Genomic DNA, 24,691 nt, shown 5'->3' on the forward strand with positions numbered 1-24,691 from the left:
GCCGGCGCACCGCGCTGTTCCGAAGGCAGGAGCCAGGTGCTTCTCCTGGTCTCCCATGGGGTGCAGGGCCCAAGCACTTGGACCATCCTCCACTGCACTCCCGGGCCACAGCAGAGAGCTGGCCTGGAAGAGGGGCAACCAGGACAGGATCGGTGCCCCGACCGGGACTAGAACCCGGTGTGCCGGCGCCGCAAGGCGGAGGATTAGCCTAGTGAGCCGCGGCGCCGGCCGATAGTGTTCTATATTTTAAGCTCCCAGTGGTATATGGGTGGTTGCTAGAGTGTTTCTTGATCTTTTGTCTGACTGGATGGCTCATTATATAAAAATACACATTTTAGTGTAAGTACCCCCACACACACATGCACACAAACACAAACACAATCACACACTGGGAACTCAAAAGTCTAAATTCACACTAAAGGATATGGTTGCATTTTTTCCACTGCTGAGTTAAGACCTCAAGGAAGAAATGATGAAAGCATGCAGGTATCAGTGAGGTGGCCTGCCTGAGTAGACTGATTCTGAAAGTAAAAGATCCAAGTTGGTTAGGATTATGTTCTTTTTTTCATTTGACAGGTAGAGTTATAGACATTGAGAGAGAGAGACAGAGAGAAAGGTCTTCCTTCCATTGGTTCACTCCCCAAATAGCCTCTATGGCCGGTGCTGTGCCCATCCGAAGCCAGGAGCCAGGAGCTTCTTCTTGGTCTCCCATGCAGGTGCAGGGGCCCATGCACTTGGGCCATCCTCTACTGCCTTCCTGGGCCACAGCAGAGAGCTGGACTGGAAGAGGAGCAACCAGGACTAGAACCCGGTGCCCATATGGGATGCTGACGCCACAGGAGGAGGATTAACCAAGTGAGCCATGGTGCCAGCCCCAGGATGTTCTAATAGTCTTCATGGGGTCGGCGTTGTGGTGTAGTAGGTAAAGCCGCCACCTGCTGTGCTGGCATCCCATATGGGCACTAGTTCAAGTTCTGGCTGCCCCATTTCCAATTCAGCTCTCTGCTATGGATTGAGAAAGCAGTAGAAGATGGCCCAAGTCCTTGGGTTCTTGCATTGTACACCCCTGGAGCTGTGCTCCATGCTCCTGGCTTTGAATTGGCCCAGTTCCAGCCATTTCAGCCATTTGGGGAGAGAACCATTTTATGAAAGACCGCTCCCTCTCTGCTGCCTCTGCCTCTCTGTAATTCTGCCTTTCAAATAAATGAACAAATCTTTTTTTAAAAAAATAGTTTTCATGATGGATGTCCTCAAAATATATATGTGCCACCCTAGGAATAAAGGGGGAATAAACTGCTTTCCTTGTGATTTCAAATGGCATGTATCTCTCTCTGTCTCTTTCTCTGTCTCTGTCTCTGTCTCTCTCACCCACTCTGTAACTTGTCAAATATAACAAGTATATGAGATAGTTTCATGGGGTATATAGTTCCATAAAGAATCCTTTAAGAAGTTGAGGTGAGCTCCACACTATAACAACCACCACTTTTAAAATCACAACTGGGAGTGAGCATTTAGCCTAGTGGTTAAGATACTTATGTCCAGAGCCAGCATTGTGGCATAGCAGGTAAAGCCACTGCCTGCAATGTTGACATCCCATATGGGCACAGGTTCATGTCCTGGCTGCTCTGCTTGCAACCCAGCTTCCTGCAGTGGAGGATGGCCAGAGTGCTTGGACCCTAGCACCCAAGTGGGAGACCTGAAAGAAGCTCCTGGCTTTAGCCTGGCCCAGCCTCAGCCATTGTGGCCATTTGGGTAGTGAACCAGTGGATGGATGATCTGTCTGTATATCTTAAAAAATGAAGGGAAGGGGAGGGGAGTGGCGGGGAGGGGTGAGGAGGGGAGGTAAAAAGGTGCTTATTTCCTATATCAGCATGCCTGGGTTCAATTCCTGCCTCCAGCTTCCTACTAATGCAGACCCTGGGAGGCAGCAGGTGATGGCTTAAGTGACTGCATTCCTGCCATCTGTATGGGAAATATGGATTGTGTTCCTGGCTCCTGGCTCCTGGCTTCGGATTGGCACAGCTCTGGCCATTGCAGCCATCTGGGGAGTGAACCAGTAGATGAAAGACCTCTCTGTCTCTGTAACTCTTTCAAATAAATAAATCATATATATATATATATATATATATATATATATATATACACACACATACATATACATATACATATACATATACATATATATATGTAGGGGCTGGCATTGTGGTGCAGCAGGTTAAACCCCTGCTGGGGACACCCGCATCCCATTATTAGCGTGCCTGGTTTAGCCCAGCTAGTTCCTGTTTCAGATATAGCTGCTTGCTCAGTGTACCTGGGAGGCAGTGGATGATGGCCCAAGGCTTGGGCCACCGCCACCCACATGGGAGATCTGGATGGAGCTTTCAGCTCCTGCTTTTGGTATGGCCTAGCTCCAGCTATTGCAGACATTTGAGAAGTGAACCAGTGGATGTGTGTGTGTTTCTCCATCTCTCTGTGTCACTCTGCCTTTCAAGTAAAGTAAATACATCTTTAAAAATAAATAAATAAAATTGCACCTGGAAGCATGCTCCACAGCAAAAGACTGCATGTTAAAATCAAGATCATTATTCTTGCTAAACATCTATGAGGGTATTTCAAAAAGTCCATGGGAAAATGGAGTGAAAATATAAGATTGTTTCAGTGAAAAATTTTTGAAAATCATATGTAGCTTTTTTCATAACACACATGTTTCTATCAACTTGTAGAAAACCCCTAATAATCATGCATTTCAAAACTTTTTGCACCAGGGCTGGTGCTGTGGCATAGTAAGTTAACCCGGTGCCTGTGGTGCCAGTTCCAGTCCTGGCTGCTCCACTTCCAATCCAGCTCCTGGCTAATGGCCTGGGAAGGCAGTGGAGGATGACCCAAGTTCTTGGGCCCCTAAAGCCTCATGGGAGACCGAGAAGAAGCTCCTGGCTGCTGGCTCCTGGCTCCAGATTGGCCCAGCTCCAGCTGTTTGGGGAGTGAACCATTTGGGGAGTGAGCCAGCAGATGGAAGATGTCTCTCTCTCTTTGTAACTCTGCCTCTCAAATAAATAATCTTTTTTTAAAAAAGAAATTTTTTTGCATCAATATAACCTTATCTTTATTTTTCCACAAACTTTTTAAAATAACCACAGATTTATTAATGACACACACATACACATGCCCTTACATTAGCTATTGATCAGACCCTGGTGGGGTCTGGGAAAATTAATTCTAGATGTTTCCTTCCAGCTTTTGCTCATTATCACATGAACAATGGGAAGCAAAAGAAACAGCGGCCACTTCTTACCTTAATGTTACAAGCAAGAGCTTTCCCATCATCTCCTTTAAGCATCAGCTTCATTCCTCGAAGGGACTCCATGGCTTTTAGAAAGTCAGTTGATTCTTGATACTGTATAAAGGCTTCAAATGTCTGCAGACCAAAGCTAAAACCCCCGAAGTTCCCACCAGTCATCACTTCCCTGTAGGGGTCAAGCATCGGGATATCCACATTCTTGATCTTGCCAAAACTTTCAAAGACTACCCGGAGGATCTCTTCGCACGGCTTCTCCCCACTGGAGCCTTTCGGCGCGAACCACTTACAGGGCAAGCCTTCGAAATATATGGAATCTGGGCTCTTATCATGGTCCTGCTCTTCAGCGCCATCACTCAGGGAGGCCTCTTTTTCCTTGGGGAAATGTTCCCACTCTCCCTGGGCATCAGTAGCCACAACTTTTAAGTCTGTTTTCAAACCATTTAACTTGATGATCTTCCCATGTAATTTGGACTTCAGGATCTGAACCAAACTTCGGGTTTCAGCCTCACCCTCAAATCGGATGAAGTCCTTTGTACTCTTGGACAGCCGAACTGTGGTGAACTGGTCAGGGCAAATCAGGTTTTTTAGCTGGTCAAGAACTTCCCAGTTAGAGAAGGGCCTCCCAGATTCTATACTCTCTGGCAGCAAAACATTGATCATGAGTTTTGCTATGGGCTTGAGGTAGAGGTGCTGAGCTGCACAGAGCTCCGTTGCCTCAGAGTTATCATACACCACTGTAACCGTCATGGTGTCTTCAGACTACCTTAGGGGGTGAAAGAGAAAATGTTATGGAGCACATCACAGATCTGGGTTGTGAAGTAGCGCTAACATTGCAGGACTGTGCTCAAATGATAGGGGAAGGCATACTGTGGATACAATGAAAGTAACACCTTACAACTTCTAGAACTAATATGCAATTACAGTAAGGTTTCAGGAAACAAGAGTAATACAAAAAAGGCAACAGCTTTCCTATACTTCAGCGATGAACCAGGGGAATTGGAAATCTTTTAAACCATGATATCATTTTCATTAGCACCCAAAACAATGAAATACTTGGGTAAAAAAATCTTACAAAATATACACCAGCTCTATATGAGGAAAATCACAAAACTCTGATGAAAGACATCAAAGAAGAACTAAATACGTGGTCCATGGGTAGAAGACTCACAGTGTCAGTTCTTTCTAATTTGATCTATAGATAAAGTGCAATCCTAATCAAAATCTTTGCAAGTTATTTTGTGGCTATCAAGAAACTGATTCTAAAGTTTGTATGGAGAGGCAAAAGATGCAGAGTTATCAATTAAATAGGGAAGGAATACTGGAATACTGACACTAGCCATCTTCAAGATTTATTATAAAGTTACCATAATCAAGATAGTGTGGCACTGGCAAAAGAATAGACACAAATAGATTCACATAAACATAGTCAATTGATCTTTAGAAAAAGGAGCAAAGACAATACCATGGAGTAGATAGCCTTGTCAACAAATGGTACTGGAACAGTTGGACATCTGCGTGATATTTGGGTATGGTAATGGCTTTTTAACTGCAACATTAAAGGCAAGATCCATGAAAGAAATAACGAATATGCTGAATTTTGTTAAAATTTAAAATTTTTCTGTTCTGAAATCTTCTGCTCTAAAATTTTCTGCTTTAAAATCTCCTGCTCTGAAAAACATTGTCAAGACAATGAAAGTCACAGGCTGGGAGAAAATATTTGCAAAGCACATCAGATGCAGACTGTTATACAAAAGATACAAAGAACTCTTAGGACATGACAATAAGAGTATAATCTGATTTGAAAATGGGTCAAATATTTAGACAGTGAACAAGAGGATAAAAGATGCCTCTGTCTCTTTCTCCTGCTGCCTTTCAAATAAAAATAATTAAATAAAAATGGGCCAAAGACCTTGGCATATATTTCCCCAAAGAAGATATGCAGATGGGACAAAGCATATGAAAGATGCTCTGCAGTGTAAGTCAATAAGGCCATATCAATTAAAACAACCAAAAGATACCACTGTACACCCAAGTGATAGTGAAGATGATATGCTAGAGAAACTCTCATTCATTGCTGGTGGGAACGCAAAATGGTACAGCTACTTTGCAAGACAGCACGGTGGTTTCTTACAAAACTAAACAGACTCTTGTCACATAATCTAGCAATCACATTCCTTGGTATTTACCCGAAGGAAAAACTATGTCCACACAAAACCCTGCACACGACATTTATAGCGACTTTATTCACAATTACCAAAACTTGGAAGCAACCAAGATGTCCTTCAGTAGGTGAATGAATAAATAATTTGTGGTAAATCCAGACAATAAAATACTCTTCTATTATTTTTTTAAAAATGAGCCATATGCCATAAAAAGATGTGGGGGAAACTTAATGCACATTGTTGAAATGCAAAAGTGGAAGAAGCCAATCTGAAAGGCTACATCCTGTGTAATTCCAACCATATGACATTCTGAAAAAAGGCAAAACTATGAAGATAGTGAAACCATCAGTGGTTGTCAGGAGTTAGAGGGGAGAGAGGAATGAAAACAGTGAGCACAAGGGATTTTTTAGGGCAATGACACTATTATATATGATACTGTGGTAAGTACATGTCATTATACATTTGTCCAAATTCATAGACTATTCAACACCAAGAGTGAGCCCCGGTGTACACTATATACTCTGGGTGACAGCAATGTGTCAGTGTAGGTTCATCTGTTGTAACACATGTACCACTCTGGTGGGGAATGTTGATAAAGGGAGAGCTATGACTGTAGATGTAGGAGTCAAATGGGAATTCTCTGCCTCCTGCTCTGTGACCTAAACTTCTCTATAAAGAATTAAGTTTATTAAAATAATATCTAACATTTATTTGATAATATTTGTTTAATGTGTTTTAAGAGTTTTCATGCATTGTATCTCAGTTTGCTTAACCATAGAGACAATAGGATTTCTGGGAGGATTAAATGAGCAATGTTAGATGAAATCTTCAGAACAGTGCTTAGCACACAAGAAGTTCTCTGTAGAAATTTTCAATAAACTATGACTATTACTTGTCAATGGTGATGATATTACTTTATCTCATTTGATTCATGAAGCAACTGCGAGTACATATTCCCATGTCTGCTTTATTGATGGGGAAATTGAGACAGATTCAGAGGAATTAAATGATTTATCCATCTATTGAAACACCAAGATTCCAAGTCTTCAGTGTATTGTCTGGTTTATCTCATCTGTGAAGTCCCACAAAAACTTGCTGGTGAAACAGAGGAAAGGTAATGAATGCACACCCAACAAATAGTTCTACCCTGTGAACCTGATCTAGCGTCCTTTGTCCAGGGAGGTCCCCAAGTCTTAAATGGACAGATCCAATCTTATTCTTCCTGTCTACTGATGTAAATTGATCACTACGTTCAAGTGAAGGGTAGACAACCTCTTCAAGTAAGTGGCAAAGTGAAAATTGCCCTTACTTTGGGAATGGAAAAGCCCCAAAACATGAGCATGGTTTCCATATTAGCTGGCATTTCATAATAGCAGACTCTTAAATTGCCCCAAAGTGAATAAGATCATTAATGCTTGGAATTAAGGATATCAGCTTTTATTTACAGATTTCAAATAGCACTTCCCAACTAAGGAGTGGATGCATTCAGACCCCATGTAACTAGTTTCTCATTTAATATCAACTTTAGGGAGACACAGACCCAAAAAATATATGGCTAGATGATGGAAATTCTGGCACAAATTTACTACTAAATATTGATTAACTTTATAGACACACAATTCTTTAATAGCGTTCCCTGAAAGACAATCCAAGTCAACTTATTTAGAAGACAAGGTTTGTATAAACTGATTTTATAAAAGGTCAGCAAAAGTAGTATCTAAGATGTTAGGTTCCAGAAATCCTTATGATAGCAACATTGAACTGGAATGATATGAAAAGAACCATGTTTCCTTTCTCCAAAAGCATTATCCAAATAGTGAAATGAAGGAGAGGAGGGATCCACTTAGTTCACTGCAGATCAATATTAAGTTCATTCAGGAGAACAACTAATTTGATATTCAAATGGGATACACTGATCTAGAATTTATTTAAAGTCAAAAGGTACAAATTTATACAACTTAACTTGAAGAAACAGCTTCTGGCCAGTGCTGCGGCTCACTAGGCTAATCCTCTGCCTGCGGCGCCAGTACCCCAGGTTCTAGTTCCGGTTGGGGCGCCGGATTCTGTCCCTGTTGCTCCTCTTCCAGTCCAGCTCTCTGCTGTGGCCTGGGAGTGCAGTGGAGGATGGCCCAAGTGCTTGGGCCCTGCACCTGCATGGGAGACCAGGAGGAAGCACCTGGCTCCTGGCTAGCGCGAAAGAAAGAAAGAAAAGAAAGACAAGACAAGACAAGACAGAAAGGAAAGAAAGAAAGGAAGGGAAGGGAAGGGAAGGGAAGGAAAGAAAAAAAGAAAGAAAGAAAAGAAACAGCTTTTAAAAACCATTCCAGGGGCTGGTCTTGTGGCATAGTGGTAAAGTCACCGCCTGCGACACCAGCATCCCATATGGGTGCTGGTTCATGTCCCAGCTGCTCCACTTCCAATCCAGTTCCCTGCTAATAAGCCTGGAAAAAATGCAGAAGATGACCTGTATTTGGGCCCCTGCCACCCACATGGGAGACCCAGATGAAGATCCTAGCTCCTAGCTTCAGCCTGGCCCAGCCCTGGTTATTGTGTACATTTGGGAAGTGAACCAGCCGATGGAAGATCTATCTGTCTGCCTACCTGCCTGCCTGTCTGTCTCTCTCTCTGTAACTCTGACCTTCAAATAAATAAAGAAATCTTTAGAAAAACAATCCAGAAAAAAAATACACCTAAAATAGAGTTATTCACTTCAAAGTAATCAGGTTTGTCAAGCTCTCTGCATTTATTCCAATGATACTGCCTTTTTTTAAAACATTGTAGGATGCTTCTTTTAGACTGATTCCAAAGCTTGGGTTATATTATTTAAAATAGCCATGATGGGTTCAATTTGTAAATCTTCTTAAAAAGATTTATTTACTTGAAAGGCAGATTTACAGAGAGAGAGAGATAGAAAGGTAGACAGGTAGATCTTCCATCCACTGGTTCACTCCCCAAATGACCTCAATGAGCAGGGCTCTGCCAGGCTGAAGCCAGGAACCAGGAGCTTCTTCTAGGTCTTCCATGTGGATGCAGGAGCCCAGGGACTTGAGCCATCTTCCACTACTTTCCCATGTGCATTAGCAGGGAGTTAGATTGGAAGTGGAGCAACCAGGACTTGAATCCATGCTCTTATGGGATATTGGCGCTGTAGGCCATGACTTAACCTGCTGCACCACAGCACTGGCCCTTCTAAATTATTTTATCATGGATTTGATATTACCAAATTTGATATTACCAAATGGATTAGAAATTACCAAAAATTTAAAATGTTTGATAAAAATGATGACTATATAGAACTGATTTTCTGAAGAAAATCCAACTGTTATTAAATTTTAAAAATGGCCTTCAGGGGCCAGCGCTGTGGCCTAGAGGGTAAAGCTGCTGCCTGCGGTGCCATCATCCCACATGGGCGTCAGTTCGAGTCCCGGTTGCTCCACTTCCGATACAGCTCTCTGCTATGGCCTGGGAAAGCAGTGGAAGATGGCCCAAGTCCTTCAGCCCCTGCACCCGTGTAGGAGACCCGGAAGAAGCTCCTGGCTCCTGCCTGGGTACAGCTCCGGCCATTGTGATCATCTGGGGAGTGAAGCAACGGATGGAAGACCTCTTTCTCTCTGCCTCTCCTCTGTATGCGTAACTCTGACTTTCAAAATAAATAAATCTGTTTTAAAAATGGCCTCCAGAAGTCCTAGTCAGAGCAATTAGGCAAGAGAAATAAATAAAAGGCATTCAAATTAGAAAGGAGGAAGTCAAATTATTCTTGAGTACAGATATCATGATCTTATATCTCAAAAAACCTAAAGACTCCATCAAAAAACTGTTAGAACTAACAAATGAATCCGGTAAAGCTTCAGGATATAATATTAACACACAAGACTGAGCAGCACTGCTATACAATAATAACAAAGTAGTTGAAAAAGAAATCAATAAAACAATCTCATTTACAAAAGCTATAAAAATAGCCAGAAATAAAATTAACAAAGGTTGTGAAAGAACTCTAAGATGAAAACTATGAAACACTGATGAACTAAATTGAAAAGGGCAACCCCCCCCCCAAAAAAAAAGGAAAGATGTCCTATTTCATGGATTGGAAGATCTAATATTGTTAGTTTCCATACTACCCAAAGCAGTCTATAGACTTACTGACAAGGAAGAATATCCATGATATTTTAGAGAAAAAAAAAATCAAGCTGCAGAATAACAGTGTAAAATATTCTATTGCTTTTTTAAAAAAATAAATTATTTATTTATTTGAAAAGCAGACTGTTGGAGAGAGAGGGAAAAACAGAGAGACAGAGAGAGAGAGAGAGAGAGAGAGAGAGAGATTGATTCCATCTGCTGGTTCATTCCCCAAATGCCCAAAACAGCCAGGACTAGGCCAGGCCCAAGCCAGGATCCAGGAACTCAATCCAGGTCACCCAGGCAGGTGGCTGGGACTAAATTACTTGAGCAGTTGCTGCTGCCTCTCAGAGTTTGCATTAGCAGGAGGCTGCATCAGAAACGAGGGTAGTCACAACTGGAACCACGCACTCTGATATGAGACGCAGGAATCCCAAGCTGAGGCTTAACCTATTGTGCCACAATGCCCACCTGAAAATGCTTTTTAAAGTTTGATCTGAACTGATGAGGGGCTGTAACAGCTAGTGGTAAGACAAGATCTTATAAGTATCCTGCAGTCACAGATACAGTAGTATACCAAATGAATGAATACCACCACCACCACCCCACCCCGAAAATAAAAGGCTCTGTTGGCTCCAGACACCCAATTTTACCATCAGGACTAAGTGGTGGGGCTTCAAAAATTAGAAAGATGGAATTTAATCAGTCTACAGATTCAGATTCACAATACATTTCTCTTTGTCATGAGTTAGCATACTTTGTTCCAAGTCCTGTGGTCTGAAAAGTAGGCCATTTCCTATGCTACACTCAGTGTGGAGACTAATTCCTGCTTTTCATTGTTCTGCCCAGCAAGATGCTCAGGAATTTCTTCGTGAACTTTTAGATAAAACAGAACATAAACTGGAGACAACTGGTACCAGCTTACCACCTCTCATCCCTACTTCTCAAAGGAAATTTACCAAGGAAGTTCTGAATGCTGCAAAGAACATTTTTCAAGGACTTCTTAGGTTACATGTCTTGCATGTGACAATAAATCAAACACCTTTCTGGGACCTGTCACTGGAATTTCTAGAAAGACATCAATGCAGTGAAAAAGATACTGTTTTCTAGCCATGTGTGATAATTGAAATGTTGGCCAATTTTTTTTATTTGACAGAAAGAGTTAGACGGTGAGAGAGAGAGACAGAGAGAAAGGTCTTCCTCCCATTGGTTCACCCCCCAAATAGCTACTATGGCTGGAGCTGCGCCAACTCGAAGCCAGGAGCCAGATGCTTCCTCCTGGTCTCCCATGCGGGTGCAGGAGCCCAAGCACTTGGGCCATCCTCCACTGCCTTCCCGGGCCACAGCAGAGAGCTGGACTGGAAGAGGAGCAACCGGGACTAGAACCCAGCACCCATATGGGATGCTGGCACCGCAGGCGGAGGATTAACCAAGTGAGCCACGGTGTCAGCCCTGAAATGTTGTCCAATTTGACAGACACTGAACCTTTAGAAGGAAATCTCTACATATGTGACCAGTGTAACTCAAAATGTAGAAGGTTTTCCCAAAAACCAGTTCTCATAAAAACCCAGAAATAGTTTACGATATGCCAGCAACCTCAAATGGTTCAGGTTGACAGGATTTAATGAGACATGGAACTATATTGCTGCAAGAATGCTCTGAAATTCCTATGACCAGAATGTGTTATCTAGACTTATCTGATATAGTAAAGCACCATGGGAAGGATTTGGCTCAAGACGCTCCACTGGGGACCAGCACTATGGCGTGGCAGGTGAAGCTGCCCCCTGCAGGGCTGGCATCCCATAGGGGTGCCAGTTCAAGTCTCGGCTCCTCCACTTCCAATCCAGCTCTCTGCTATGGCCTGGGAAAGCAGTAAAGGATGGCCCAAGTCCTTGGGCCCCTGCACTCGTGTAGGAGACCCGGAAGAAGCTCCTGGCTCCTGGCTTCAGATTAGCTCAGCTCCGGCCATTGTAGCCAATTGGGGAGTGAACCAATGGAAGGAAGACCTCTCTCTGCCTCTCCTTCTCTCTCTATGTAACTCTGACTTTCAAATAAATAAGTGAATCTAACAAAAAAAGATTTATTTATTTATTTGAAAGTCAGAGTTACACAGAGAGAGGAGAGGCAGAGAGAAGCGGGGTGGGGGGGGTCTTCCATCCGCTGGTTCACTCCTCAATTGGCCGCAAAAGCCAGAGCTGCACCAATTGGAAGCCAGGAGCCAGGAGCTTCCTCTGGGTCTCCCACACAGGTTCAGGGGCCCAAGGACTTGAGCCATCCTCTATTGATTTCCCAGGCAATAGCAGAGAGCTGGATTGGAAGTGGAGCAACTGGGTTTACCTGGCACCCATATGGGATACCGGCACGCAGGCAGCAGCTTTAACCTGCTACGCCACAGCACTGGCCCCATAACTAATCTTAAAAAAAAAAAGACACTCCACTGCATATTGCTGTAATTCTGGCAGAGGGTTCTGGGAACACTACCATGATTTCTAGCTAAGCATGTGTACTATGGATGAAGTATGCAGGGTCCATGCTTGCATCTCGTTTTCTACCCAACAAAATACTGAGAATAGAAATTCTAAAATCTTTTCTCCAGAACTCCTGTCTAGTAGCCAAGATCCCAGTGAAGAAGCTGATGCTCCTTCTAATAAAATCCTTAGCTGACACACAGACAGTGAGGCATTCTTCTTGCAATTTGCATATTTTTTAAAGTTGGATTTACAGGGGCTGGCCTGAAGCGCAGGCATCCCATATGGGTGCCAGTTTGAGACCCGGCTGCTCCACTTCCAATCCACCTCTTTGCTATGGCCTGGGAAAGCAGTGGAAGATGGCCCAGGTCCCTGGGCCCCTGCACCCACGTGGGAGACCCGGAGGAAGCTCCTGGCTGCTGGCTCCTGGCTTCAGATCAGCGCAGCTCCAGCCATTGCGGCCATCTGGGGAGTGAACCAGTGGATAGAAGACCTCTCCCTCCCTCCCTTCCTCCCTCTCCTCTCTGTAACTCTTTCAAATAAATAAATCTTTTTTAAAAAATTGGATTTACAATTTTGAGGTTTGCTGTTTTTAGCTTTAATTTACGAATCAGCGCACACTACATTTATACATTTTATATTTTTAACTAAAAAACTCTCTTTTACAGAGGCAAAGTATAAATATATGTATATCAACTGTAGGTAACTACTTTCAAGTACTTGGGAGGTTTAAACTTTTTTTAATGTTCACCTCAGACTATTGCTGCCTCTTTTATATTTTGATGTCTTAATTGCTTTAGATCATGAAGTTGGGTGATCTTCTACTGAATAAATTCAGGTGGCATTTTATCTACATTTGGTATTTATCTTTTATAACTCTTTTCTATACAAATTCTTAATAGATGGAAAATTAGGCACTTTGTTCCAGGATTAACCTTTCAAAAAAGGTTTTTTTAAGTGGCCATTGGTGTTGTGAAGTCATCTTTGTCCCTTGAAGGCAGTTCATCTCATATATTAGTCCAAGGAAAACATTAAAGCATCACCTAAATTCTTATCAAAGATACTGCTTGACATTCCGGGGGCTTTGTGAGTTATGGGACTCAGAACATACATTACTTTGATGAATGGAACTTTACTGAAAAATTATTATTTTAATAATTGTTCTTTATTTGGCATAGTCAAACTAAATGAAGAAGGCAGTTTTACAAATTGTATGCTTATGTGAACTTTAGGACTATGGACATGAACAATGATGGCAGAAAACAGATTCTAACAAAGCAGATCCTAATAAAATGTGAATTTAGCAAACTAGCAATGTTATGATGCTATATAAATATAGCTTACCTTGGGTATGAGTTCATTTTATATGCTTGATAACATTAGATATCTCAAAGCTTTATATAGCTTGAGATTTTTAACTCAGAGGAATAAAAATACATCTTGAAAAGAAATAAATGCAGAGGGCAGATGGCTGTTAAAAATTGGTAACTGCGCTATATGTCTGGCATCTCATTTTTTTAAAAAACTAAAGCCTGGATTTTTCACTCTTGCTAAGGTTATAGGACTACTAGGAGTCTCTGAGATCAACCCTGGTCCTTGGCATTTTAAAAAGAGCAGTACATTTTTCTAAGCTTGGGTTTTATTAAAAACCCACAGTGAGGCACTCTTTGTCCTCCTCTAATAATCTTACTAGCTCTCTTTGAAGCGCCACTATTGCTGACTTAATCTTACTCAGAAAGTGGAGAAGCTATTCACCTCTGCAGCTCAGAGTCTGTCACTGAGAGACCATTTATCCCTGCATTGATTTCAGATTGAGAAAGATAACATCCCATAGAATGCTAGTGGTCATCTCTAACATAAACATGCAAAGGACCTGTATGAACAACTTTTTCTTAAATTTCAGGGAACAAATACTCTGGGGCAGGTGATTGTTAAGTGAAATGAGAATAGACAATCATTTATACCATAAATAACAGCTAGAGTATGAAATGATTAGGCTTAAAATCGTTCACTTACTATGCAAGTTTTTACTTCCACTGTTAAATACTTATGCTACATTCAATATCTATGTGGTTCAGAAAAACAATTGGTATACATTAAACCACATATACTTTGTGATATAAACTTCACATATACCAAAGGTGCACACTTTGAAAAGCTTTGACTTCAAAAAGTTCATGGAAATAGGATTTAAAAGCTAAATTTATTTCGGCGTAGAAAATGTTGAAATCCATGAATAGTTTCTTCATAATACGTACTTTCCATGTGTTTTTTGAAGGACCTCATACATATGATTTCAAAATTGTTTGGGCCAAAATAAGATTCGCTTTTAATTCCGTTTTCCATGCATCTTCTGAAGCATGCTTGTTTGTATGCACACCTGTGAAATCATCACCATAAGCAAGGTACCAAAAATGCCCATCGTCCTCCCAAAAGTCCCTCGTGTCCCTTCATAGTCCTTCTGCCAACTCTCAGCAGCCACTGATCCGACTGCAGAACGTTCAAGTCATCCATGAGCCATTTTGTAACAGCAAAAACAGATGTTCCTGGAAAACTTTCATGTAATATTCAACTTTAACAGGTACTTTCCTCTAAATCAGAATACTTTCTCAATTCCAAGCATAAATGTGCCAATTTTTGAATCAAATTCAAACTGTAATTGTCCTACTATGTATTTTATGTATACTTATATAGTAATCAAATCTATTGTAACATGTTGAGTCCCTGAGATCAAGTACTACACCATGCAGGCAACTGATTCCTTACAACATCATAACTTGTCTTCCAATTTGCCACTCAGTAAGCCTGTGCTCCATTCAAAAGAAATGGTAGAATTAATGAATGAGTTCCCATAACTTTCACCAAACACTGTCATATGCAGAGTTTAATTTATTCAGTAACGTTTTCAGAGGCTAGCATAAACCAAGCCTTGATACCAAAGAATGCTATAATTATGCCCTCCATCAATTAGCAAAAGGTCAAATTTTAATGCATGTATTTTTAACTATCCCCATGCTCTACTACTGTGCTCCACCATGGCCTCCCTGTTCTTTCCACTCACATGCGTGCATCTTTCTTCTATCCTCGTGATTAAAAGCAACATTACTGAGATGACTTATTCTTTAACACCTTTGCAGAAGCAAATGGGAGCTCCTGTAAACTTAAAAAAATTATAGTTATTTAATAATGTTTATACAGTGTGCATTCTAGCACTATCTTGTGTACATAGCTTTACTAAAACATTTCACTCCACATACTCCCAATGCCAGAACATTGCTAAGAGATTCTCAGGGAACGTGGCTGCTTTCTCTAGCATCTGGCCATTTTCCATCTTCCTTGTCTCTACACTTAGTAGCCAAGCTGACTGTGTGACAGTAAATAAAAGAATGGATTAAAGGAAACAGACTGAAGATATTCTCACAAGGCTAAAAGGATTGTTTTAAGCCGCAGCATAAACTCAATAAATTCTGTAGAGTTTGCACCCAAAATCACTCCAATATCTCCTCTCATTTCAGAAGATACTAGAGAGATACATCTGATACAACTCAAGTATTTTTGATTAGAAAAATAACCTAGACCTGTTAAAAAGCACTTGAATCATAAAGTATCCATCCATCCTCTTTTTTATTCTTTCTCATTCCCACAAGTATTTGTTGTCTGAGTTTCTTCACAAACACACACACACACACACGGAAAAAAGGATCATCTGTGGAACTCAATATCTTCTTTCAAAGTATCTTTTTGCTACCTTTCTTTCTTCTCCAGGCTTTTGAACCATAGTCGTTCTGAAAGCATTAAACGTGCATAAAATTATATCAACACATTTATGGAAGTCAACAGGGCAGCCAAAATCTACTTGGGTCAAATCAACCTAGCCAACTTTTTAGTTTTCTGGATAGTATAGAATCCCAGTAAGTCCTGACCATGTCAAAATAGTCCATGGCTTTTCAGCCAAGACGTCACGGATGAACAGTTCAAGTATTCTGACACATCATTAACCACACAATATTTTCAAATTATCTGAGGCTAACCAGATGCTCTGATCTCGGATAACTTTAGAGTCACATCATGAAAATGAAGGGCACTTAGTTTCGCAATAGTAAGAATATAGCCTGCTGAAGGACCAAAAGTCCCCAAATAAGATGGTCTGAAAGCACTTAGTGGGGACACTGAGGGCTTTCTGGACAGAAAGGAAGACTTCTGGGGATCCACTCAGTAAGGATAACTTTGCAACAATGAAATGTTACAGTCCTGCTCAGAATCTTTTGTGCCCCTACTTAAAGAAAATCAGCTCTAAGGTAGAATGCAGTGTGGGGAATTTTGGCCCTACATTGAGGAAAACCAGATTCATGTTAATGCACCTCTTTGGGCAACCTAACTTCCTGTTTTGTTTTTTCTGTTAAAAGATCGTCCTAAGGTTTCCTTTATGTGGTGATGTTTGTGAAAGCAAAGAGTTTTGAGTGTCTCAGGCTAATGAAAAATAAGCTAACCAAAGACAAGTTTGTGTCAGGTCTTGCTATGTGAATACATTTGCGTAACTCTACAGGATAGTGTGTACAGAAATTATTCTATGATAGAAAGGGAGGGAGCTGTTTTTAAAAATATGCACAGAGTAGTTGGCAGACTAGCCTGACCAGTATTTTAGTTGTGTGCCCTTTCTCCAGCACCAGGAATATTTTTGTTGAACACTTCTCTCTCCAGACACCTTCAGCCAGCAATGCTGCTTTTCACCTTGTGTCAACTTAGAATAATGCTATTAAAGTGCACTCCCTGCTTTCTCCTCACGTGGAAAAAAAAAACAAAAACAAAAACAATGAAAACCAGGCTATCAGGGATTTAAACGAATGAGGCTGAGTATCTTCCATACTTTTGTCTCATTCACTGAATAATCAGAGTATTTCTACTGTGAAATGCATGTCAGAAAGTTACCAACGTTTTGATTCTAGTTTGATCATCACAATCTGAAAATTATGAGCAAGGTTCTGCCCACCAGTCGCCACCTACAGGAGAAAAGCAACTTTCACATTGGACTGTGCTTTGCATTACTAAGCAGTTTCTGAGATCGGCAGTATTTTGCAACCATTTAAACCCCCCAAGGTAAACTTATTTGAGTATAAATTTCACAGAATAGAATATTACCCAATACCTTATGTCGAAATGTAATCAAAGGAAGAAAGATTGGAGAAGCCACGTTCGTGTGAACCCTTCATGGTGAACAACTGTATTGTGGCATCCTAACCAGGGAACATTCTGCCAGAGAGAAAACAGGTACAAGGTCATAAGCAGATGAATTTTTTTAAATGTAATTTTGCAATTTTCAGCATGAACAGCAGGTGAGATTTGCACAGTTGTGCTTATGTACTCTCATGATCCGGTTTTATTATCAATTCCGGATACTAATGTGGTCAACACACTTCTCAATTGTATCCCTACCAACAGTGTCTGTAGAAATTCTTGATACTGGGGCCAGCGCTGTGGCATAACGGGTAGAGCAGTGCTGGCATCCCGTATGGGCACTGGTTAGAGTCCCAGCTGCTCCACTTCTGATCCATCCAGCTCTCTGCCATGGCCTGGGAAAGCAGTAGAGGATGGCCCAAGTCCTTGGGACCCTGCACCCATGTGGGAGACCTGGAAGAAGCTCCTGGCTCCTGGCTTCGGATCAGCACAGCTCCGGCCATTGCAGCCAATTGGGGAGTGAACCAGTGGATAGAAGACCTCTCTCTCTCTCTCTCTCTCTCTCTCTGCCTCTCCTTCTCTCTGTATGTAGCTCTTTCAAATAAATAAATCTTTTTAAAAAATGAAATTCTTCAGAGAGACAAAGTCTATGGAAACTCTACAGAGAGTAAGTACATTCTTTGGTTAGATAGTCCTCCTCCAAAAGGATTTGGTTTTCCAGTTGATTTTTCAAAGAGCATTGCTCTTTGCAAAAGAGTACTCCTCCTCTATATTACTACTACGAGAAAGACACTGCCATGGAAGTCTTTGCACAAATCTTTTTTTAAAAATTATTTCCTTAAAACACATTACCACATCAAAGGGTAGTAAGGTTACACGGCTCATTACATCCTGTCAAATCGTCCTCCTGAAAGATGAAGTGAATTGATCAGGCCACCAGCAGAATTAACAGACTTATTCCCTTGCAACCCTGCTGACATGGGGTCATTAGCAACTTTACTGTGGCTACTTTTGTTAGTATGTAATGGCAGCTTAAAGAAGTTTGAAGGTGCATTTAATTTTATGTAAGCTGAAGCTCCAGCCAACCCTTGTATTGCTATTCAGCTGCCTATACAATGTCTCTAGTTCAATGTTTCTCTGGCATCTCCACCTAACACATGCATCAGAGCTCTTAATTTCCATCCCCCAAATCTGTCTTCCACCTCCAACTTGCTCCCTCTACCCAGGGAGTCTCATTTCCCTATAAAAAGCCACCCTTCCAGTAGGTGCTCAAGCTGATGACCTCCCTTCCTCTCCAACTCTATCCTTTGGCAAGTCCTTTTGACTCCACCTTGACAACACAGTCCAAATCTATTTCTTCCTCCACTGCTACTCCTTAACGCCTCGGTCAAAGTCATCATGATCTTCCATCTGGATTATTGCAAATTACTGTGTAGCTGATCTCTCTTCTTCCATCCTCACCCCAATAGAGTCTACACAGCAGCCAAAGTGATTTTTTCTTAAAACCTTAAATTGGATTAACTGACTCCTCTTTTCAAAACCCTCCCGTGGAAATTCAAACTGCTTACCCTCAAAATATGGCCTCTGCCCGCCTCTTTCAACTCATTCCATTCCCATCTCTCCTACCACTCTTGTTCTTTCCATCCCAGCCTCAATGGCCTTTCTACTGTGCCTCAGAGGCACTAGGTTCAGTCCTTAGGGCCTTTGCATTTAGGCTTCCCTGCCTCTGAAGTGCTCTGCCCCAAGATTCTCTCCTGACCAGCTCCTAATTGTTCACATTTGGCTTTGTATGTCACCTCCTTGGAGATGTCTACCCCAAACCCTCTCTGAAGTAGCACCACTCTCACCCTCGGCGCTTTTATTTTACTGTGACTAACTGTCCCATCTTCACATGCATTTACTGACTTGCTTTTTTATCTGCCTGTGTCCCCTACTCCACAAGTCTATAAGTCCCATGAAGGTAAGGGCTGCATCTGTCTGGCACACCATTATGTCTTCAGAGCCTAGAACAGTGCCTGGCACACAGTAGAAACATAATCGATGCTAAATCTTAACTAAAACGGACACTTTTCTCAAGAACTCCATTGAAATAATGCTATTTTCACATTTGAAAGGTCACCTCCAGACCAAAGTGAAATGACAATGCCCACTTGCTTTTCCTTTAGACTTCTGAAACTCCTACCATTAATCAGCAAACACCAAGATTCATCCACGTGTACCTACCAAGCAGCTACTCTGTTTAAGACACTTTGGGGGCTACAGTGATGCATCACCCTCAAAGAATTGTGTCTAGGAAAAGAAAGAAATTAAGACAATTAACCAGAATCTAAGTAAGAAAATAGTAAGTGCCTGAGAGGCCCAGGGTACTTTGGGTCACAAATATGTGATAAGTGAACTTATCATTCTTTCACATGAGATGAATGTTCAAATCCCTGGGAATATGCCTTAGTAGTTTTTAAATAGGCCCAATCTTGCTCCCTTCAAGAACTTTAGGAACAGTTGTAGCTGTCACAACACCCGGCACAGGGAAGGGCACCATACCCCTTTAGTAAGGAGGGGGCCAGTGATGCCAAATGCCCTGCAGTTCCCAGACAGACCACAAATGAAGAACCCCCCACCCCAAATGCCAATCCTGAAGTAGCTTGCACCTGTCCCTCTGGAACACGTGGTGTGCTTTAGGCCCTTCCAGATGAATATGTTCTCCATGCTACCTTGTAGGTAGTCTCTTGAGTTGTTTTCCCCCCCATACTCTTTCTGTCATTTTGACCCAGGACCTATACACGAAGTACTCAGAAAATCTGAGTCCAAGTAAAGGATAAAGGAGGACAGCAAGGCCCTTTCACAGCTGGCTTTTGGTCCCAGGCCAGAGGACAGGTGTTAACTGTGGACAAAGCCCAGTCCCTGGCACCAAGGGCTTCCTCGATGATTTCCACAGCACCCCCACAGTCTAGGATTATTTGCACTTCAGAGACAGTTCTCTGGCATGTCTGACAACTCCCAATTACTCAGAAAAATGAGAAGCTAGCCCCGGATTAGAATCTTCCCAGGTGGGGCTCTGTTTCCCTTGAGCAGGGGGTCAGGACCTACAGGGCCAGTTAGGTTCCAAGAATGGGGGCTGGGGACTGGATGGGAGTGGAGAAAAGTAGAGTATTCAGCCCCCAGCTGAAGGAGTCAGCTCTGTACAGCTTTGCCTTCCACAGGTGAAGCGCAGACCAGACCTTCTGCCATTTCCAGATAAGCTGAGAATCCTCATGTGTATAGATCTTCTGCTTCTTCAGTGTTGACCCCCAATTCAATTGCTTCTTTACACATTGTGAAGGCTGAAACATACCCATCGAGGGCGGACTGTGACCCAGAGCCTCTAGCTTGCTCTTTCTGCACATGGAGCCCAGGAGTCTGTTCAGTTCCATGCATCTGATATTCTCCAAGGGCTCAGGAAACTTGAATCCAGAGTTAAATATGCCGACAGCTGGGCAAGGTTTTCCAGAAAGGACGAGTAAGTCGCACCAGGTAATTGGTACTGTTTTTGTCATGTTTTTCCTTGCTCAGAAATTCTCAACATTCTTTATTTCTAACTCCATCAAATCATAAGTTCCCTTCAGGATTCTCCAAAACATGATCCCACCTCACACCAGCAGCCCTATATATTTTATCAATGTACCTCTGTGTGTGTGCTCCACTCCAGTTGGGCCAGTCTCTTTGAGTTCCTTCAATGATGTTGATCCCCTCCGCCAAATACCTTCTCTCATTTAAATGCTACCCACCCTTCAAAGTCTTGCTCACATCTCGGCTCCGTTATAAAACCTTCTCTGTGACAATGAAAACAAACACTTTCAAGCTCAAGAGCTGGCATCAAGCAGACATTGATCAGCTGAGTGATGTCCTGGGGTGTGTCTTTGAGCTTCAGAAGATGATATAAGTTGAGCATCCTTTATCTGAAATGCTTGGGATGAGAGAAGTGCTTAGGATTTCAGATTTTTTTTTATTCTGGAATATGTGCATACACATAATGAGATGTTTTAGGGATAAAAACCATGTCTAAACATGAAATTCATTTATGTTTCATATACACCTAATACACATAATCTGAAGGTAATATGATGCAATATTTTAGCACACCTGCCTTTTGACTACAACCTGTCTCCTGAGGTCACGTGTGGAATTTTCCACTTGTGGTGTCTTGTCAGTGCTCAAAGTTTCCAATTTTGGAGCATTTCGGAGTTTGGATTTTTGTATTAGGGATGCTCAACCTGTGATAGTGCCTACCTTACAGGATTTTTGAAGAAGTAAATAAATGATGCAAATAAAGTACTTAACCTCCAGTAAGTGTTCAGTTAATGGGAGCTCTTAATATTCTTATGGCTGCTCAATTTTCACTGATCTGCCTCTTCTTCTCTAAGTGCTTCAGACCTTATGCTGTCTTTTCCGAGTAAAGCATCACTGGATTCCAGGCTGCCCACATTTGCTCTGTGTCTCAGGCATTAATCTGCTTCAGCCACAGCTTGACTTCAGAGTTTCTTACAGTGCCAGAAATAAGTTGGATGTATCGCAGAACCCATAGACCCAAGTGGACACTGGATCAGAGACACTCACAACCAACACCATGCTGGCTGTAAAACAACTCAGCAAAAGTCCTTTTTTTCTAGCATGGTCAGGAATGCATACTGAGAGATGAACACACAGCTAGTCTCACTGGTAGAGAACTGCTTCAATGCTTGCCAGTAAGTCTCTCTGTGTCTCTTTGTCTCTGTCTCTCTCTCATACATACACACACACACACACACTCATACTCACACGTGTTGTACCCAACATGTTTCTTTCCTAACCTCCGTGCCTCACCTTTTCTTCTCATGCTGGCCATGACACATGAAACCAGTCAAAGGCCACTCTCTTCCCATGAATGATGACCAAGAGCCTGAACAAATGGCCTACACTGCAAGTACCATCTCTGACTAGGGTGAAATGGAAAGCTTGGGATCTACTACAGAAACCAAGATGGCCTCTTGAGTGCCCTGTGCTGATCTACCCCAGTGGTATGCCACCTCAAGTCAGTCCCGTCCACCCTGATGTGTGTTGATAGCTGGGATCCCCTGACCACCAGCCAGTGGGCTTTTCCACTCTCACCTTTCTTGGTGCCTTACAAGAGTTGAAGGAAAAATATCTTCATGAAGTTACTCCATGCTTCAAGTTAATCCATGATTTGAGAAGACCCTCCCCCCCAAAAAAAAATCATAAAAACTAAAAACAGGGCATAGGAAAACATGACTACTGGAATGCTACATGTCCTAAAAGGCACACAAACAATCAGAATGTGAGAGCTGACAAGTATATTATCCCAAGAATGGTTTTCTCAGCATGAAGACTGAGCCCTGCCAATGGTGCTTCACAAGTTTATGGTCAAGAACATCAAGTTCCCAAGTCAGGACACAGGCAGGCAGAAAGACATAGGTCAAAATGGGCATGATCTTTGAGAACATATGCCCAAACTAGAAAAGACGCTAAGAAAATGAAAAGCACTCTCCCCCAAGGGTGACAAGTCCCCCATGCTGGAACCCAGCCTTTCGGTGCAAGTCACCCCTTGGAGTGAGCAGCATCCAAAATTCTCCTGTAATGATAGGCTTTATATCCCAAATCACAGAAAGCAGACCAAATGCAAAGCAGGCACAGTCGCAACTTCCAACATTAGGATGTCCCCACTTGCTAGAATTACATTTTTTCCTATAGCCTGGCCTTCCCCAACTTGCTTCTTCCCCGCCCCCAGCTCAAGAGCTTACATCCCACACCCTGAAAGCTTTGTGGGTGAGCCTTGTAATCCCAGTCAGATTGGAAATGGTTTTATTCCATCCGCGCTGGAAACCTCAAGCTGAGACCGAGTCTGTTGAGAAGTCCCTGAAGCCGACCCAGTCATGGGGTGGAGGAGCCCTGCTAATGATTAATTGGCTGAATGCGGCGGAAACAGGGAAGCAGGGAAAAGCTGAGCGCCCGGGGCCTTTGGTGTGTCGGTGGAGCTAGAGAGGGCACCTTCAGTTCCCATTAGCGGGATGTGACTGCCAACATACCCCAGGGGAATGCCTCCAGTGACCTCGGAAGGAGCAGTGAGTCGAGTTAGCTCTGGAGTGGGTGTCAGAGCTCCCCCTAGCGCGGTGCCCGGGCCCCGAGGAGGTGCAGGAGGGTTTAGGGTGAAGGGAGAGGACCAGGGCGAGAGTCTAGGCGCATCTTCGGGAAACCTGATACTCCTGGGGCAGGCGGGGCGACCCGGGTCTCCAGTGCAGCCCGCCCCCAAGCCTCACCAATCTGCGAGGCATCCATAGCTCTGCTAGTAGGCCAGGCCAGCCGGCCGGCCAGCTAAGACGCAGCGGGACGTGGCCGCCTTCTGTGCGAGCAGAGCGGAGGGCATTTACCGGGAATCTCAGGAACCGTTGCGCTTGCACTCCTGGCTCCGCGGGGGTAGCGGAACGAACTGCAGCCACCAACGCCACCGCCGCCGCAGTCTCTCTCCAACCACCGCAGTCGCAACCGTCAACACTCCCTGTCTCTCGCTGCCACTGTTGCCCCAGAGGCCAGCTGTTGAATGACTCGCGTCGAGCGCACGGGGCGCAGCAACGTCCTCACCGCATCCCAGTCGGCTACGCAGGCGCGCACCCGAGTGCCAACGCCCGGGGCACCCCTCGCCCCGCTGCGGCCCTGGTGGGCGCTCCGCGGCTGCCTCCTGGCTCCCGGCTGCGGGCTCGTCTGCCTGCCTGCTCGCTCCTCTCGGTGGGCTCTCGCCTAACCAATTGCCTGCCCTCGCGGGCTCCGCCTCCCTCGCTGCCATCCCTCAACTTGCCCACAGGACCAATGGCAACAATGGACTAGTCCCGCCCCCTCCAATTCCCCCAGGGCCAATCGCCTTTTCCTGAGGAATCATTCAAGTAACTCCGCCCCTCCTGTGCGGCAAAGCTGGAGCCAAAGTTGATCTCCTTGAGCGGTTGCAGCTGAGAATTCCAAGGCTTTGCTCAGGCTTCCCACTCTAGCCCCACCCCACCCCCCACACGAAACGACACGGATTTAGAGGCTGCAATTTACCTGGGCTAGCGGCCCACACAAGACCCACTTCCTTTGCATAAAAATAAAACTTGTTACCCCTGTTTCCAATCTTTTTCTACTCCCTTCCCTTCCCCCCATTGCTGTCAAGATAAGATCCCAAATCCAGGGGGCCAGCGCTGTGGCTTAGTGGGCTGAGTCTCTGCTGCGGTGCCAGAATCCCATATGGGCACCGGTTCTAGTCCCGGCTGCTCCACTTCCGATCTAGCTCTCTGCTATGGCCTGGGAAAGCAGCAGAAGATGGCCCAAGTCCTTGGGCCCCTGCACCCACATGGGAGACCAGAAGAAGCTTGTGGCTCCTGGCTTTGGATCGGCCCAGCTCCGGCCGTTGATGCCATTTGGAGAGCAAACCCTTAGCAGCTGGAAGACCTTTCTCTCTGTCTTTCCCT

At 43.4% G+C, this 24,691-nt stretch overlaps 1 protein-coding gene and 1 pseudogene across 1 annotated transcript in view; one reads left to right on the forward strand and one right to left on the reverse strand.

The window, feature by feature from the left end:
• Positions 1–23,841, reverse strand: part of LOC133753423 (A-kinase anchor protein 17B-like) — a 34,226-nt gene extending 10,385 nt beyond the window's left edge. Inside the window, exons 1-3 of the mRNA XM_062184043.1 lie at positions 23,621–23,841; positions 17,191–17,294; positions 3,293–4,061 (exon numbers count right to left, since the gene is read on the reverse strand). Coding sequence (XP_062040027.1) covers positions 3,293–4,045 — 753 coding nt within the window. The 5' untranslated portion in view covers positions 4,046–4,061; positions 17,191–17,294; positions 23,621–23,841. The remainder of the gene's footprint in view (positions 1–3,292; positions 4,062–17,190; positions 17,295–23,620) is intronic.
• Positions 10,058–24,074, forward strand: LOC133752626 (ubiquitin carboxyl-terminal hydrolase 44-like; annotated as a pseudogene).
• The last annotated feature ends 617 nt before the right edge of the window (positions 24,075–24,691 follow it).

Source organism: Lepus europaeus, chromosome X, assembly GCF_033115175.1.
Source record: "Lepus europaeus isolate LE1 chromosome X, mLepTim1.pri, whole genome shotgun sequence".
Taxonomy (NCBI): domain Eukaryota; kingdom Metazoa; phylum Chordata; class Mammalia; order Lagomorpha; family Leporidae; genus Lepus; species Lepus europaeus.